The sequence below is a fragment of the Alligator sinensis genome, unplaced genomic scaffold (genome assembly GCF_000455745.1).
Source record: "Alligator sinensis unplaced genomic scaffold, ASM45574v1 scaffold622_1, whole genome shotgun sequence".
NCBI classification, from domain to species: Eukaryota; Metazoa; Chordata; order Crocodylia; family Alligatoridae; genus Alligator; species Alligator sinensis.
The window spans coordinates 450,502-465,743 of NW_005842551.1; the positions used below are offsets into that span (position 1 = coordinate 450,502).

At 42.2% G+C, this 15,242-nt stretch overlaps 1 protein-coding gene across 1 annotated transcript in view; it reads right to left on the minus strand.

The window, feature by feature from the left end:
* Positions 1–291: 291 nt before the first annotated feature.
* DCBLD2 (discoidin, CUB and LCCL domain containing 2) overlaps positions 292–15,242 on the minus strand; it is a gene marked incomplete at its 5' end in the record, with an annotated part of 98,962 nt that continues 84,011 nt past the window's right edge. Inside the window, 3 exons of the mRNA XM_025213832.1 lie at positions 292–4,602; positions 6,461–6,598; positions 12,054–12,103. Of these exons, the coding sequence (XP_025069617.1) occupies positions 4,160–4,602; positions 6,461–6,598; positions 12,054–12,103 (631 nt within the window). The remainder of the gene's footprint in view (positions 4,603–6,460; positions 6,599–12,053; positions 12,104–15,242) is intronic.

Sequence of the window (15,242 nt, forward strand, 5' to 3'; positions counted from 1 at the left end):
AAGACCGGTAACTTGTATACTTGAAAAGATGTATTAATAAACAAGACAAATAGAATACTGAAGATGCAACAAAATCATGAAAATATTTCCATAAGCTTCATTTAAACATCCCTTGAACTCTGAAAATTTAAACTAAAACAGGGCTAAATCGTGACAAATGTATATACATTCTTAGAGTGCGTGGCTAGTGTTGAAAACATACTAAAACTTATGAATTACTATGAGCAGGAAAGTCAAAATTACTAGGAATTTGATTACAGGGTATATGAAAGGACAAAAGGAAAATCATAGTCTTTATGTTTAGGCAATGCTTTAGAAAGCTCAGTTGAAAGTTTATAGTGTGTGTATAAAATATAAATATATAAACTTACTCTAAGTCATGTTTGTGCCTTTGAATATAAATGTTTTTCCCTAAAGATCATGCTTAATTGAGATGTTCCTGGAAAAATGAATATACAAGTATATTGTATGTTAAAATTTAACCGCTGTTGTCACTACTGTATTGGGAAGTTGCATACACAGGCTTTACACGTCCTGGTTTAAATCAGCTCTGGATAAATTCTTATTGCTGTCTTAGAGCAGATCTTATTTGTAGGTTAAATAAAATATTTTTAATATTGTGCCATTCAGCTATTAGGCAGCCACAGCAGATGGCTAATGTGGGTAGCAGATAAATGCAAGCTTGAAACAAATTAGTTCAAGGCAGGAATGGGAGACCAGGGCTGTTCTTCCATGTGGTCACAGCTGTGCCTAAAATAACATACCCCTACGCTTGTAGGAATGGAGAAAAGAGTAACTAGAAGAGGTACAGACCTTGAAGCAGTTGTCAGTGTAAGGTGTGAGTATACTAATCCTGCAGAACTTAAGAAAAGGATACAGACTCTGAAGAACGATCCGTATGTACAATTTATTTAAAATACATAAAAATCTTCTTATTATACAATCTAAATTCTAGCAACATATACAAATACAGACCAACTACAATACATGCTGAGGTAAGAAAAATACATTCTGGGAGAATATAACCGACACTCAAGCCATTCCCATTTTCAAACAATATTTATATGCATTTCGTTGTATCTATCTTTTCAATAATTAAAAGAAAGACCTTAAACGTACCTTTGTGTTGTACATGGGATAGTGCCAGAATTAAATCTAAAAATGAATGCCTTTTATATCACGCATTTTACATTCAGCAATCAAGATCTACAATACAGGATGTTAACTCAAGCTTGATCCATGGGGGAGGCAGGGAGGGTTAATACCTCATTTAAAACATTTTAAGAAAATGAGACAGTGAATATCTCAACTGGTCCTAGATACTGTGAACCAAACTGCACTATCTCCAACTTCCAGCATTTCATCCTCCGAAAGGAACAAAGTTTTACACCCTTTTGTTTTAGGGAACGGAACTTGCATTACGCTGACCTTGACTGAAATCGCTATTTTGCAGGAATTGATCAAAAACTCATTCCATACACAGTGCCAGTAGTGAAATCAATTTGATTTCAGTCTTAACACTGATTTGTACCAAGTTTTTCTAAACCTTGAAGATTTTTCTTCTTTTTTTAATCTTAGCTTTTAAGACAAAGTAACAGCATAGGTCGGATAAATATGGATTTCAGAAAGCAAAGCGACTTCAACAACTTGTTTTATGAACAGACTTATTGCACTGGATGCTTTCTACTGTTTCTGAACTGTTATTTAAAATTTGTGCCCAGTTAGAAATGAAGGGATTTTTAATAAGTCATATCCATTAACCACTACTTGACTGACCAATGACGTTTCCAACAGGAATTGGGTACACTATGCACAATTCTCTTTTCATTTTTTTTTCTCTCTTCACCTCCCCTCAATCGCTAAAATAATCCTTTTTTCTTTTAAAAAGAGTTTAATCAAACTTCATCCAAAAAATTAAATTTCAAAGCATCTGGAACAGTAGGGAAGGGGTTTTAGAGAACATTATTACTTATCAAGTTACAAGAAAGTAAGATGCACTTAAGAGCTACAGATTCAATTCTCTTAAAATAAATAAATATCATACTGCTGTTTCACCATAATGGGGTTTGATACTTTTCAGCAGAAGACTGACTCTAGAATACCATTCAAGCTTAAAATATTCACATTTAGGCATGAGGAACCCAATCCTGCAAAATCTTATTCTCATTAGCAGGATTAGTCCTGTGTTTGTAGAATCAGGCCTTAAGCAGCACAGTGCATAGAATCCCAAATTCAAACTGTTTAGTATGACACAGTGAAAAGTCTTGGTACCACAAAAACAGGATTTTCATAATAACTAACTAAATATCAAGGGGAAGTCAGAGTAAATATCCTAAACTGAGGGAAAAAATGAAGTACTACCCTAAGTATAATTGATTAAAATATTCTAAGACTTGTGAGGGGCATAATCACCTTTGTCAGCATTAGTTTATTTATATCTGGATGCTACAAGTCTACTCTACAAACTGTGAGCTATAAAGTCTTATTTGAATTGTGTGTCCAAAAAAAGAAAGTCTACCAACGTCCATAAAACTGGGCTAATGTGTATACACTGATGTCACATACATAAATTCTTTCAGCATTCTCCCAACAGTGCCATCACGCTATTAAAATAAAAAGAGCCATTTAAAGAGGTTTTTCACTACTCACTGTTTCTGCTTAACCGATGTAAAAGCAGCAGCTGTGCTTTCTTTCTACAAGATAAATATGACTGATTAAAAATTAAGTATAACAACTCTAAATTGTTTTAAATAGCATCTGGCACAATTAAACAAGGCTTTCTATCTAATCTCAACTACTATAGATACCAGTAAATCTTTTTCAGAAGATAATTCAGTATAGGTCAAAACCTAAAACTAATATACTGCAGAGAAAGGTAAGACCAGTCAAGTGTATGATGAATCCACTTGGTTACATAATTGCTTTTAAGCTGATACACTTTAAAACAAGTGCCAATTTTGTTGTTAAGCTTTGGTCATTTCCACCCTTTTAACGACAAAGTGGTTATATTTAAGGCTCTACAGCCAAAATTTTGATGTGCCTGTGCCACATTGTACACGCACACTTACATGTAAGTAACCCTGAAGTGTACCATGGTGGCAAACCGGGGTTTGTGCTTGGGTACATGCATGAACACTGTGCACTTACCTGGGTGTTCATAAGCTTACACCTGCATGTTTTAAAATACATCCCTTAATCTCATAAACTATCAACCATACTTGCCTCCTGATGAAAGAATCCCTAAGAGTTCTTGGTAAGGCAGGCACCCTTGTAGACCTGGCAGTTCTGCAAAGAATGACCAAGTTGTCAAACCAACTGTAGAGGCAATTGGAAACCTTGGAGGATTCAAATTCAGATTATTCAGTAGTCTTCACTTGCAAGGTGTGAACTAAAAAGCAACTAATTAGAAGACTCAAGTCTGTGCACACAATCCATTAGTATGAAGTTAAAGTTCTCCCTGGAAAGACCAGGTCTCAGTGGCTTGGGAAGATTTGACAGAATAAAGAAAAACCACTACTTAACTACCCTATTTCACCTTTCAGAGTTAAAAGGGGCAGGAAACTGTTTTCTCCCAAGAAGCTAAAATAAATCCAGATTGGCAGGCCTGAGTTGCTTCTCTGTCATGAACAAAAGATAGGACTGCTCCTAAAAGAGTTGTAGTTAGTGGGAATGAAGTTAGTGGGAGTTTGCCATTGAGGTCAATACGAGCAGGAGCAGTCCTCAATTATATCAATCAACTTGCTTTTTCAATATTATATGTGAATATTTGAAATGTGCTTTAAGTGGGAAGGTGAATCTTGTATAACACTACTTTCAGTCAGACTTAAATTACTGATAGTTGTACTATAAAAATCATCTTTCCAAATAGATTGTTCATGTCCATGCAGCATGACAACTTTTGCAGTTCATTGTGGAAGTTCATTTCCTCCTGCCTAAGAGAGTACTATACTGGTGTCCATATTTTCTGACCAGGCAAGCAGTAATTGAGGGTGTATATATTCTCATAAAAAATGGCAGGAGTCTTAGTTTCCCAGACTACAGATATCACATTATTATCCACCTCCACGCTACTACAACTAACAATATAAAAACCATGATTAAAAAAAGTAAATTCATAGCCACCATAAAAGAATTTTGTTTTAAAAAACTGTAACCTTTCCTAACTCAGTTCATCCTTGGCTCCTGTGGAATGTGGTGCACTCTGTGGTACCTGGTATACCAGTTCATCTGAGGAGCCTGGTCCCAGCATCCCCTTAGGTGTGTCATACAATGCATGTGCGGATGATGAACTGTCTGTCCTAGATAAAAGTTTATTATAAATTCCCAATATGGGAGGGGCTTGGTTCCCTGTAGCCTTGAAAGTAGAAATTGAAGAGACACCCAGAGGAGCTGTAGGATGACCTGACATGTCCATGATTATTGGGGTTGCATATTCTGGTCCAGTTATAGGCAGTGGTTCAGCATAAGCGTGATAGACTTCTTGCACGGGTGAATTATAAGGATCCAAATCAGCATAACTTGCTTCTTTTCCTTCTTCTGGCTTAAAGGTTGATCTTTGATGAATAGTGCCAACAACTCCACCTACCAGTGGTTGAGCATACTCTGCAACACCCCAAAAGAAGAAAACAGTTACTAATAGGAAAATTACCAACTCCAATATAGTGGCGTGATATTAAAGACAGAACTTATCATGTGAACCACAGGAAATATCACACTGTGTCAGGCTAGTGGGTGCTTCCAGTGTCAGATACTGTGGAGGAAGCTGCAAAGGAGCCCAATAGTAAACAGATGCTGTGCCTATAGTGAAATCTGAATACTTATAATGATAAACCCAATTTCACCTTTATGGGATGAAAATTTCCCATGCTGAGAAATTAAGGCTGTATTGTTTGGAAGGTACAGCAAAAACAGCTCATCCCCTTCCCAGACTTAGGTGTCAGGGACGTGGTTTGTGCCACCTGGGTAAGCCATTGGCTTTTCAAAATAAAATTTTACTTATGTTCAGTACAGACTTCTTAGCTGGCAGCAACAATTGCTGAACACAAGAGATTCAGGGTGAGGGAGCATGGGATGAGCACACAGGGACTGGCTAGGTGAAAAGCAAGACAGGACAGGGACAAAATAGAAGCCACTTAAGGGTTCATGCTCATTATAGTGCAGATCTCCCACAGATCACACAGATAGAGTGCTGCCACTACTCAAGGTAGCTAAGGAATGTCTCTGTTACACTACAGTAGGAGTAATGAAGACTAAGTTTTGGACAGTTAAAGGGACCAAACTAGACACTGGCATCTGGTAAAATCAGGGCTTCCCCTGACATGTCCTAGACAGCCTTTCACCATTTCTGGATGCCCTTCCTACTTAACTCCTCATTTCCTGCAAAAGATCCCTTACAGGTCACTCATTTGCCTGGTCAGAAATAAGCTATCTTCTCTTGTCAACTCCTTTGAAGAAAGTGAATGATACAAAATAATCGGTTTCCAGGTATTGCTGAAATTCTGAATGGGGGCAGCGCCATATAAGGGTAATTCAAATGGACATAAACCTGATACAGGTTGCCATCACTGGAAGACAATGTTGTACATAAGGGGAAAATCAGCCTGTAATCAACTTGATTTCAAAATAATGTTATTTGCATGAATAATGCCAGGACATTTTTGCAGTACATTAATTATTTGCAATTCCTTCTCTCACTCTTCTGTGCCCTTCTATTTGTAAAGAAACTGAAATTTAATCTTGGTACTACATAAGAAATTGTGTGTTCCTTGCAGGTATTCTTGGGCAGAAGAAAAGGAAAAAAAGGAGTCAAGGGGGGAGGTCAGCCAGGAAGCAGAGAGAGAAAAGGAAGCTAGAAGAGTGGGAAGAGAATATTCAGTTGAACAAAAAGGAAGAATAATCTAACCCCCACTCCCACACAGGTTGGAGCCCAGTTAAATGCTAGTTTTATTACTTGTATGTCAAAAGGTGATTAAATTATTTTTAATGCATTACACTAAGAGCAGCCTGGTTAGACACATTGTGCCTCTATTAGTTTCTCCTCTGTAAGAGACTTGAAAATACTTCAAGCTGTTCAGTGCCTGTAGAGGAACTTTAGAATTATGTATGCAATGTCTTGGCCTCTATTTCACAAAAACCATTAATAGATTTACATGTTAAGATATTTAAGTGTTAATCATTTAAATCCCAAATTCTGTTAGCATCTTGGGGCAGCAAAGATTATCAAGAAGCAGAAACTGCATTCTCAAAATTGCTGCACTCAACAAATAGCTGCATCTCTCCAAATGGCACCTGTAATCACAAGCTAAACTTTATTTTCAGATTCTTTATCCTTAGGATAGAACAGAAGTTATATAGATTTTGCATACAGAGAACAGATACAAAGTATAAAAATATTTGATGTACTTATTCAGAATTCTTAGCCTAGAAACAGGTAAAAACAAGCAAAGAAAACCCCAGGTACCTGCAGACTCTGTTTGCAACATGGTTGGGACATCTCTTGGTCTCAAGTGACCTATTTCACTGCTGCTATAGCGAACAGGGGTTTCTTCATGCTCGGCTGACTTGGCAGGAAAAAACTGCTTCATGCCTTTCCACCATCCTTTATGCAGATTTGAGAAACACAAGAATGTAGGAACTTGCATGTAAGAACTCTGTTGCATTACACATTAAAGGGTGACATTGTTTCTTTTCTGATCACTAAATGGCCATTTTTTGGTCAACTACATAGCATTTTTTTGGCACTTACATGTATAGTGAGTGGAATTCTGTTCCTGAATGCACTGCCCTGCATGTATAGACAACCACCTAGGCACACAGAGTGGACATCTGCAGTAGTACCTAGGGCACATATGCCCTAGGTCTACATAACCTTGTAGACTGGGAGTGGGGGGAGGGGAGGAAGAGGACTTTCCTGTCTTTTGCTCTCAATAGCTGAGAGCAAAAGACTCACCTAGGAAACAAAAGTCCTAAATTCTAGGCAACCCTCACCCAAAAGGAATTTGGACCTGGGCATTGCTGACTTGCCAGCATAACATTCTAACCATCATACCACAGATCAGATATTATCTAGTCCAATGGTTTTCAAACTTTTTACACTGAGGGCACCCCTTGGAAAATGCCAGCGCTTAGTTTTTACTTGTTTTGCCTACAGAAAAATATTAGAGCAGTTTTGTTGTTGCAAACAGCTCAGAAAGACTCACAACTATGGATTCCTATTTGATATCTCTGGTTTAACTTATGAACCATGTCTAAAATAACAGCACTAACACTGCATGCCATCCTTAAAAGGATCTCAAGGCACCTCAAGGTTGAGTCATGAAGCTAATACTTTTCCAGCCCTCCTTTCGACTGAATGAATAAATGGCTGCAGTAGCTGTGTTTACAGATGTGGGGAGGAGGAGAAGGATTTGAGGAATCCAGTACCCAGCAAGAGCTCAAAGATTTTTGGAGTCCAGTCGACCCCTCTCCTCACAGGGGTGAGTATCTTTTTTCCCCATTACCATTGTCTGGTATGAATGCTAGTTAATCTCTTGTCTAGCTTTCCAAAAAGGTGATTTTCTTGAGAAGAAACAGGGGCTTTCTCTTTATTACAAGACCCCATCTGACAAAGTAAACCCACTCTGTCCTAATTTGGAGCTAAAGGGCTTCCCCAGTTGATAAATTTGTGTGTTTTTGTGCACTGTGTTTTTGTGTGAGGATTTAGGTTAGGTGGAAACTAAAAGCAGCAAGTCAGTACCGCAGGTGTGCAAGGTTGAATGGAAAATGTTATCTTACAATAGATTTCTTTAAGATGTCTTGTCCACTCTTAGTACACATGTGCTTCATGCATTTGAGGGCAGAATTATTTGGCTATTACTGTCCCTTGGGACCACATCTGAGCTATGAGGATCTCTGGGCATTTATACACCTGTATCCACTACAATGCCAGGTGCTATTAAAAGCGCTCGGTGCTGTGGCACATACATTTGTATAAATGGCAAAATAATATGAATCAGTGCTGAGAAAATGGCGGCAGTGCACTTTTGAACTAAAACACATTGAAGGTGTTTTGGTTCAAAAGCACACCACCACCTATTTCTGTGTGCTGACGTGCATTTTGCTGTTTATATAAATGTATGTGACGCAGCTTGCGTGCCCTGCAGACTGGATTAATTGAGTCTGCTCCGACGTGCTGGATTTCCAGTGTGTCGGCACAGACCAAGGTATGTGTATAAATGCCCCTTGTGCTCTTCTGTCAAAGGCATAAAGGTCAGTGCAAGTCCAACAACTACTCAGTTCTTTTCCTGTCATAACAATACAGGAAAGGGGACTGCTCATGGAATATATGGACAAAACTTCAAATAACTCCAGTAACTTTACAGGTAAGCAGCACTTCTTTCTTCTTCAGTACATGTCTGTATGTATATTCTATTCTTGATCAGTGTTTGGAGTCTGCCTAAAAATAAACTGTAATACATTATGGCCAAATACAATTCTACCAATCTTTCCTGCCCAAGTGCAGATGGTCCAGACCCGATGATCTGTAAGGTTCCTTCCAGCCTCTAACAACTATGGAACTATGAACAGCATGTGGTAAAGGTATATACAGATCATCAAAAGGCTGGCTTGCAGTTGTCTACAATAGGGATGCCCCTTGTACAAGGACTGGAGTTTTTCCAAGATGCAAACATAACTTTTTACCATGATCATCAGATGGCATAAACTGTGAGACAGCACGAGAAGCATCTAGAGATGCTTCTAAAGATATTGTAATGTGACCTTCCTTCAAAATTAGAAATTTAAATCCATGACTATTCTTTTTGTTGCAGTTTAACTGGATTCCACTGTAATTTAGAAATAGAGGGTGCATTTACACAAGACATATGAACGTCTCAGCGTCTACACGTGCACCCCTACTAGAGCACATGAAACTAATAAATGCCGCACCTGGGTTGTACTTGTAGATGCTGATTGGACTGGTTGGGGTACAAGGGTGCTTCAGTGTAAGGGCTGCCTGCCAGCTAGCCCCACACTAAAGCACCCTCGTACCCCAGCCAGTCCCTCTGCAGCACACTAAGCCCAGTTGGAGCAGCCCCAGGCTGGCAGGCTGACCCCCGTGGGTCCCCTGTCAGACAGGGAAGCTGCAACCTGGCTCAATGAGCTGAGGTCCTGGTGAGCATGTAAACCATGTGCCTGGGTGCAATACACTATAGCAGGGGTTCTCAAACTTTGTGATACCGCGACCCCGTAAAATAATATATAAATTCACGTGACCCCCTATGACTAAAGCTATTGATTTAACTAGGATTAAGTAGGAGATAAATAAAGCACATTTACCTTTGTATATTAAATTAAATATATTTGTCAAAAAACACTTTATAAAGTTTACAAAATTCAAAATTGTTTCACTGAAAAAAAAACCCCACTGTCAAATTTAAAACTGTCAATAGTTTTCAATGAGAAGGATGAGCTCACTTGGTACTGCTTACTTTTTCAAACTCGGGCTTTATTTTCGAGACTGTCAGTCTCATTTTGTGCCCCACATTTATTTTTGATCATTATTTGCTCTTTATAGTGGCAACTGCTGAAAAAACTTTCACTCACTCGCACACAGTCAATTGAACTGCTGACAGATAAATACTGAGCTTCACTAACCTGTATATGCCGAGATTAGAAACAAAAGAGACACTTCCAATGTGGGCAAGTCCAAGAGCATCGCTGGGAGAGGGAAGCAGGCAGAGTGTTTGCGCGTTGGGGAGGGAAAAGAAGTTTGCGACCCCTTTTTAAGTTGCTTGTGACCACCCAGGGGGTCGCAACTCACAGTTTGAGAACCCCTGCACTGCAGAGCAATAAGTTCTGCAGTTTACTGCTGCATGTTAAAGGCACATAAAGGCATACCCATAGCCTGATACCTGAAATGCAACCACTGTACGCTTGCAGAAGTTACATTCATAACTCAACAGATCCAATTGTTTTGACTTCTTTCTAGCTTTGATCATTTTTGGCAGGTTTGTTTTATTCCTTCTGTTAGCTGTGGCAACTACCAAAAAGTCCAGTTATGGGGACAAATAAAGGTATTCTCAAGAGAAGAAGCAGGCCCCTCAGCTTGGGGAAATGCTGCTTTAAGCTGCCTTAAGTTACAAATATTTGAGGTGACACTCTGTTACTATTTGGTTTGGTTCTCTAAAGGTAATGTTCTATTTGAATTATGTTGTCTTAAATGACATTGTACCATTTTTGTCTGCTTTCCTTGAAACTGAGGACATGGATGTCAGTGTCTGCCAAACGTTCTTGACAAAGTTCAGTAACATTTCATTAAACAAGAAAAATGATTCTTCCTGGCAAAGGAGTGTAGAGAACACCTACAGACTTAAGCAGGGTCCCATGTGCTTTTCCAATGGGACCTAGAATAATTTGGTTAGTCTTGAATCCTAAAAGCTCCTGTCATGTGGCTGAAACGGTGTGAAAGAAAGCAGTCTTTCCTGCCCAAGTGCAGGGAGCTGGACCCAATTATCTTGTGAGGTCCTTCCAGCCTCTAACATTTATGAATCTATAAATGGCTTGAAGGGAATAAATACATACAAAGAACACTTTTAATGGGACAGTGAAGGAATATGTGTGGCAGGGCACTGGTAGCGCCTGCCACTTCAAGGGCCCAGCCAAGCAGCCAGCAGGTGCTTGATTGCGGCAGCCATTTTAGATCCCTGGCTGCCTATATAAACAGTTCAGTTCCCTGCTGGCAGGCCAGGCAGCAACATCAGCTGGCTGTAAGGCTTCATATATCATCTTGGACGTAAGGGCAGGGGCTTAAGGGTATGGTTTTGAGGCTCCTGGTCCTGGGCATGGTCTAAAACTGCACCCTGTTGGGAGTGGGTGGCCTGGTGAGGCTCCCAGTGGTGCAGGAGCCCCAAAGAAATGCCAGGCCAGTTACCACCCTGGTGAGGGTGGTCAGGGCCCCTTAACCCCAGCTCCCACAACCGGGTGGGTTAACCCCTAGTAGGGGCCAGAAGACGGACCCAAGAGAGTGAGGGGGGCTAGTGGCAGAGGCCTGATGTAGAGTACCCTTGACTGGTCAGTGCTGGGGCCAGGACCAGAATGGTCAAAAGGGCCAGAGGCCCACTATGAGGAATGCCCAGACCTGAGGGCCTGGGGTCCCGACTGGCCTTGGAGGCAAGGCCAGGGCCTGTGTGGCCGAAGGTCCCAGGGGGACCACACCCGAGAGGAGAAATAGTTTCAGGGAACTAGGCAGCCCTGAATGAAGGCGGAGTAGGCCACCTGAATGGAGGGATCTTAGGGGGGTCCTGACTGGAAGATTCTGGGGCCCTGTATGGTGGTCGGTGACGATAAGAAGAGTGGATACCATCTGCGAGCCTTGGGCTGTGGTGTAGGGGAGGAACGGAGCCGTAGATAGCACCCCCTGGCATCGGGGCAAGAAATGGGCAGCTCCCACCTAATTAACATCTTAATTAATTAATAACAAGGCATGGCAGGTGAGAAGGCAGGCCCAGAAACAGGTGGGTGGGGCATTGGTAGATCGGCCCTGAGAAGGCACCCTGTTACAAATATGAAAAGCTGACAGTTTCAGAAATGAGGTGCTGCTAAATTCAGACAAGTTATGGGGGGTGCCCTCAGTCTAAAAAGGTAGAGAATCATCAACCTAGGTCATAGGCTTATCCTGAAAAGTGTCAGACTTAGAAGTCTTCATCAATTTCAGAACACACAAAACATTCAGTTCCCATCTGCATGAAATTTTCTCTCAAAAAGTGAGAATCTCTGTTCTATTTTTCTTGTTTTTAAGGGAAAAAATTATTGCAAGTTGGTATTCAAAGATCCTGAAATAGATTTAATAGAGTACTTTGGACAGGCCTCTATCTTTAAGTCCAAAACACAGAAACAGAAGTAACAAGTCTAAATTGCAGGTAAATTCAGAATTTAATACACCAATGCTTATAATCACCAATTGCAGAGAACAGTCTCTTAGCTCATTACAATGGAGGCAAAGATATGTTACTGTAGACTGAAATGTACATTTTAATTGATGGTTGTATTAAAGAATGTTCCGGCCATTTAGTTACCTGCACGATTCCAGTAAGGCAAGTCATAGGTACCTTCAGTTTTCTTCCTTCTGGAAGGCAGAAAAAAATGTTAAGCATATTTAGCTATACTGAGATTAAATACAAATCAAATTCATTCTGATAAAGTAAATGCCGGTTTAACATTTTTCTTGGAAAGGAAAAATCCCAACTCTGACAAGTTTAAGGCTTAAGTTTCAAAATATCAATCCCAATAAACTTCCTTCTCATTATGAAAATTCAACCTCTTGCCACAGAAATGAAAAAGTACAGGGAAAGTATTCTCAAAAGTCCTTTACAGGAAGCGTACACTAGTACTAACTGACAAAATATCGAGTATTCAGAATGAAGAACACTTCATCTTCATATGAATGAAGATTATTTTGAATTAAGAGTCCTTCTACAATGTTCACATCTCTAAAATTTCCAGGCTTATATATGCAAGATATTTCATATCCATGTGTCAAATTAACACTCATGCAAAGTACTTGTATAATTTCATTCTCTTAATGCTTGTTGGGGGAAGGGGAAGATGAGGACAGAGGGAGCCACGGAACACTGGACCAAGAGCCACCCACAAGAACAGCCCAGCCAAGACAAGCACCAAGCCCAAGAAATACCCAGGTAAGAGACAGGGGCTCAGATAGTCCGGGGATTAGGGGGGCGGAGAATACACCTCCAGGAGGCCTTAAATGCCTCTACACTAATGCTCGTAGTATGGGGAACAAGCAGAAGGAACTTGCCCTCCTGCTAGCTAACACAAACCCAAACATAGTGGGGCTCACTGAAACTTGGTGGGATCCAATGCATGACTGGGTGGTCAACATCAAGGGCTATAGGCTGTACATCAGGAATAAAACAGGGAGGAAAGGCGGGGGTGTGGCATTCTACGTCAAAGAGCAATACACATCCTCAGCAAACAGCACTGGGTCAGAGGAGGGGCAGACTGAAGTGCTCTGGGTCTGAATACAAGGGGGTTGGGAGGAAAGGGACTTAATGGTAGGGATTTACTACAGGCCACCTAACCAGGGGGAAGAGCTGGACTGGGAATTCTCAGGTCAGCTTGCGGAGGCAGTTAGGTGAAGGGATGTCATCATGGGTGACCTAAACTCTCCGGATATCTGCTGGGAAGAGCAGTCAGTCAGGCTGCTCATGTAGGTTTCTAGGCAAGTTACAGGACCTCCATCTAACCCAGGAGGTGCACGGTCTCACCAGGGGAAATGCCTTGTTGGACATGGTCCTGGCCATGGGCGACGATCTGGTGAGTTGACTGCGGGTTCTCGACCACCTGGGTGATAGCAACCATTGCCTACTGGAGTTCACCATCCAGTGCAGGGTGTCAAAGGCACCAGCCCTAGACTTCAGGAGGGTGGATTTCAATGAAGTAAGGAGACTAGTCAGGGAGGCACTGAGGTCCTGGAGGGGAGGGGAGTTGGGAGTCCAAGAAGAGTGGTCATTCCTTAAGGAGATGATCCTCCAAGCCCAAAGGGTGACAATCCCAAAGCAGATCAAAGGGGGCAAGAGTGTCAAAAGTCCCCATGGCTCACCAAAAGCATCCAGGAACATAATGCTAAAAAAGGAGGTGTATATCCAATGGAAGGGAGAGGCCATCACCAAGGAGGATTATACCTCCATTGCTCAAGACTGTGGGGGGCTGTTAGGAAGGCTAAGGCAGAGATGAAACTGGGACTAGTGACCCGGATCAACGATAAACAAGAAGTCCTTTTTTAAATACATAGAGGGTAAAAGGTACCCGGTAACGTAGGGCCTCTGCAGGATACGCTAGGAAATCTGGTGGTGACATCAGACGCCAAAGCTAACCTCTTTAACAATTTCTTTGCCTCCATCTTTTTGAGCAAGGACTGGGGCATCCACCACACCGGGATCCCTGACGGACCCAGGGGAGGTGCTGCCAGGCCCAGGGTCAGTGAGGACCTAGTCAGGGAACTTCTGGTGGGTCTAGACGTATACAAATCAGCAGGTCCTGAAGATCTCCACCCCAGAGTGCTGAGGGAATTGGCAGAGGTCATTGCGGGACCCCTGGCACAGCTTTATGAGCACTCAAGGTGATCTGGCGAGGTACGGGAGGACTGGAAAAGGGCCAATGTGGTTCCCATTTTCAAAAAAGGGAGGAAGAAGGACCCAGGAAACTACAGGCCCGTTAGTCTTACCTTGGTCCTGGGGAAGCTCTTTGAGAAAATTATCCAGGAGCACATCTGCGAGGGACCAGCAGGGGAGATCATGCGTAAGGGCAACCAACATGGGTTCATTCGAGGCAGATCCTGTCAGACCAACCTGGTGGCCTTCTAGAACCGGGTCACAAAATCCTTGGACGCAGGTGTTGCAGTGGACATAGTCTTTCTGGGCTTTAGGAAGGCCTTTGACACTGTCTCTCACCCCATTCTCATTAAAAAATTCGGCGACTTTGGTGTTGATGCCTACAGAGTTAGATGGGTCGCAAATTGGCTGGAGGGTTGCACCCAGAGAGTGGTGGTGGATGGGTCTTTTTCAACCTGGAGAGATGTGGGCAGTGGGGTCCCCCAGGGCTCGGTCCTCGGGCCTGCACTGTTCAACATCTTCATCAGCGACTTGGACAAGGGGGTGAAAAGCACCTTGTTCAAATTCGCAGATGACACCAAGATGTGGGGAGAAGTGGGCACGCTAGAGGAGAGGGACAGGCTACCACTAGATCTGGACAGGTTACAGGGATAGGCAGATGAGAACAGGATGGGTTTCAACGCTGACAAGTGCAAGGTGCTGCACCTGGGGAGGAAGAACCAGCAGCATACCTACAGGCTGGGGAACTCCCTTCTAGTCAGCACAGAGGCAGAAAAGGATCTTGGTGTTATTATAGATTCCAAAATGAACATGGGCCGCCAATGTGGGGACGCAGTCAGGAAGGCTAACCGCACCATGTCATACATCCACAGATGCATCACGAGCAGGTCCAAGGAGGTGATCCTCCCCTTCTATGTGACACTGGTCAGGCCACAGCTGGAGTACTGAGTCCAGTTCTGGGCGCCGCACTTCAGGAGGGATGTGGACAGCATCAAGAGGGTCCAGAGGAGGGCCACTCGCATGATCAGGGGGCAGCAAGGCAGGCCATATGAACGGAGGCTACGGGACCTGAACCTGTTCGGCCTCCACAAGAGAAGGCTGAAAGGGGATCTGGTGGCCATCTACAAACTGGCC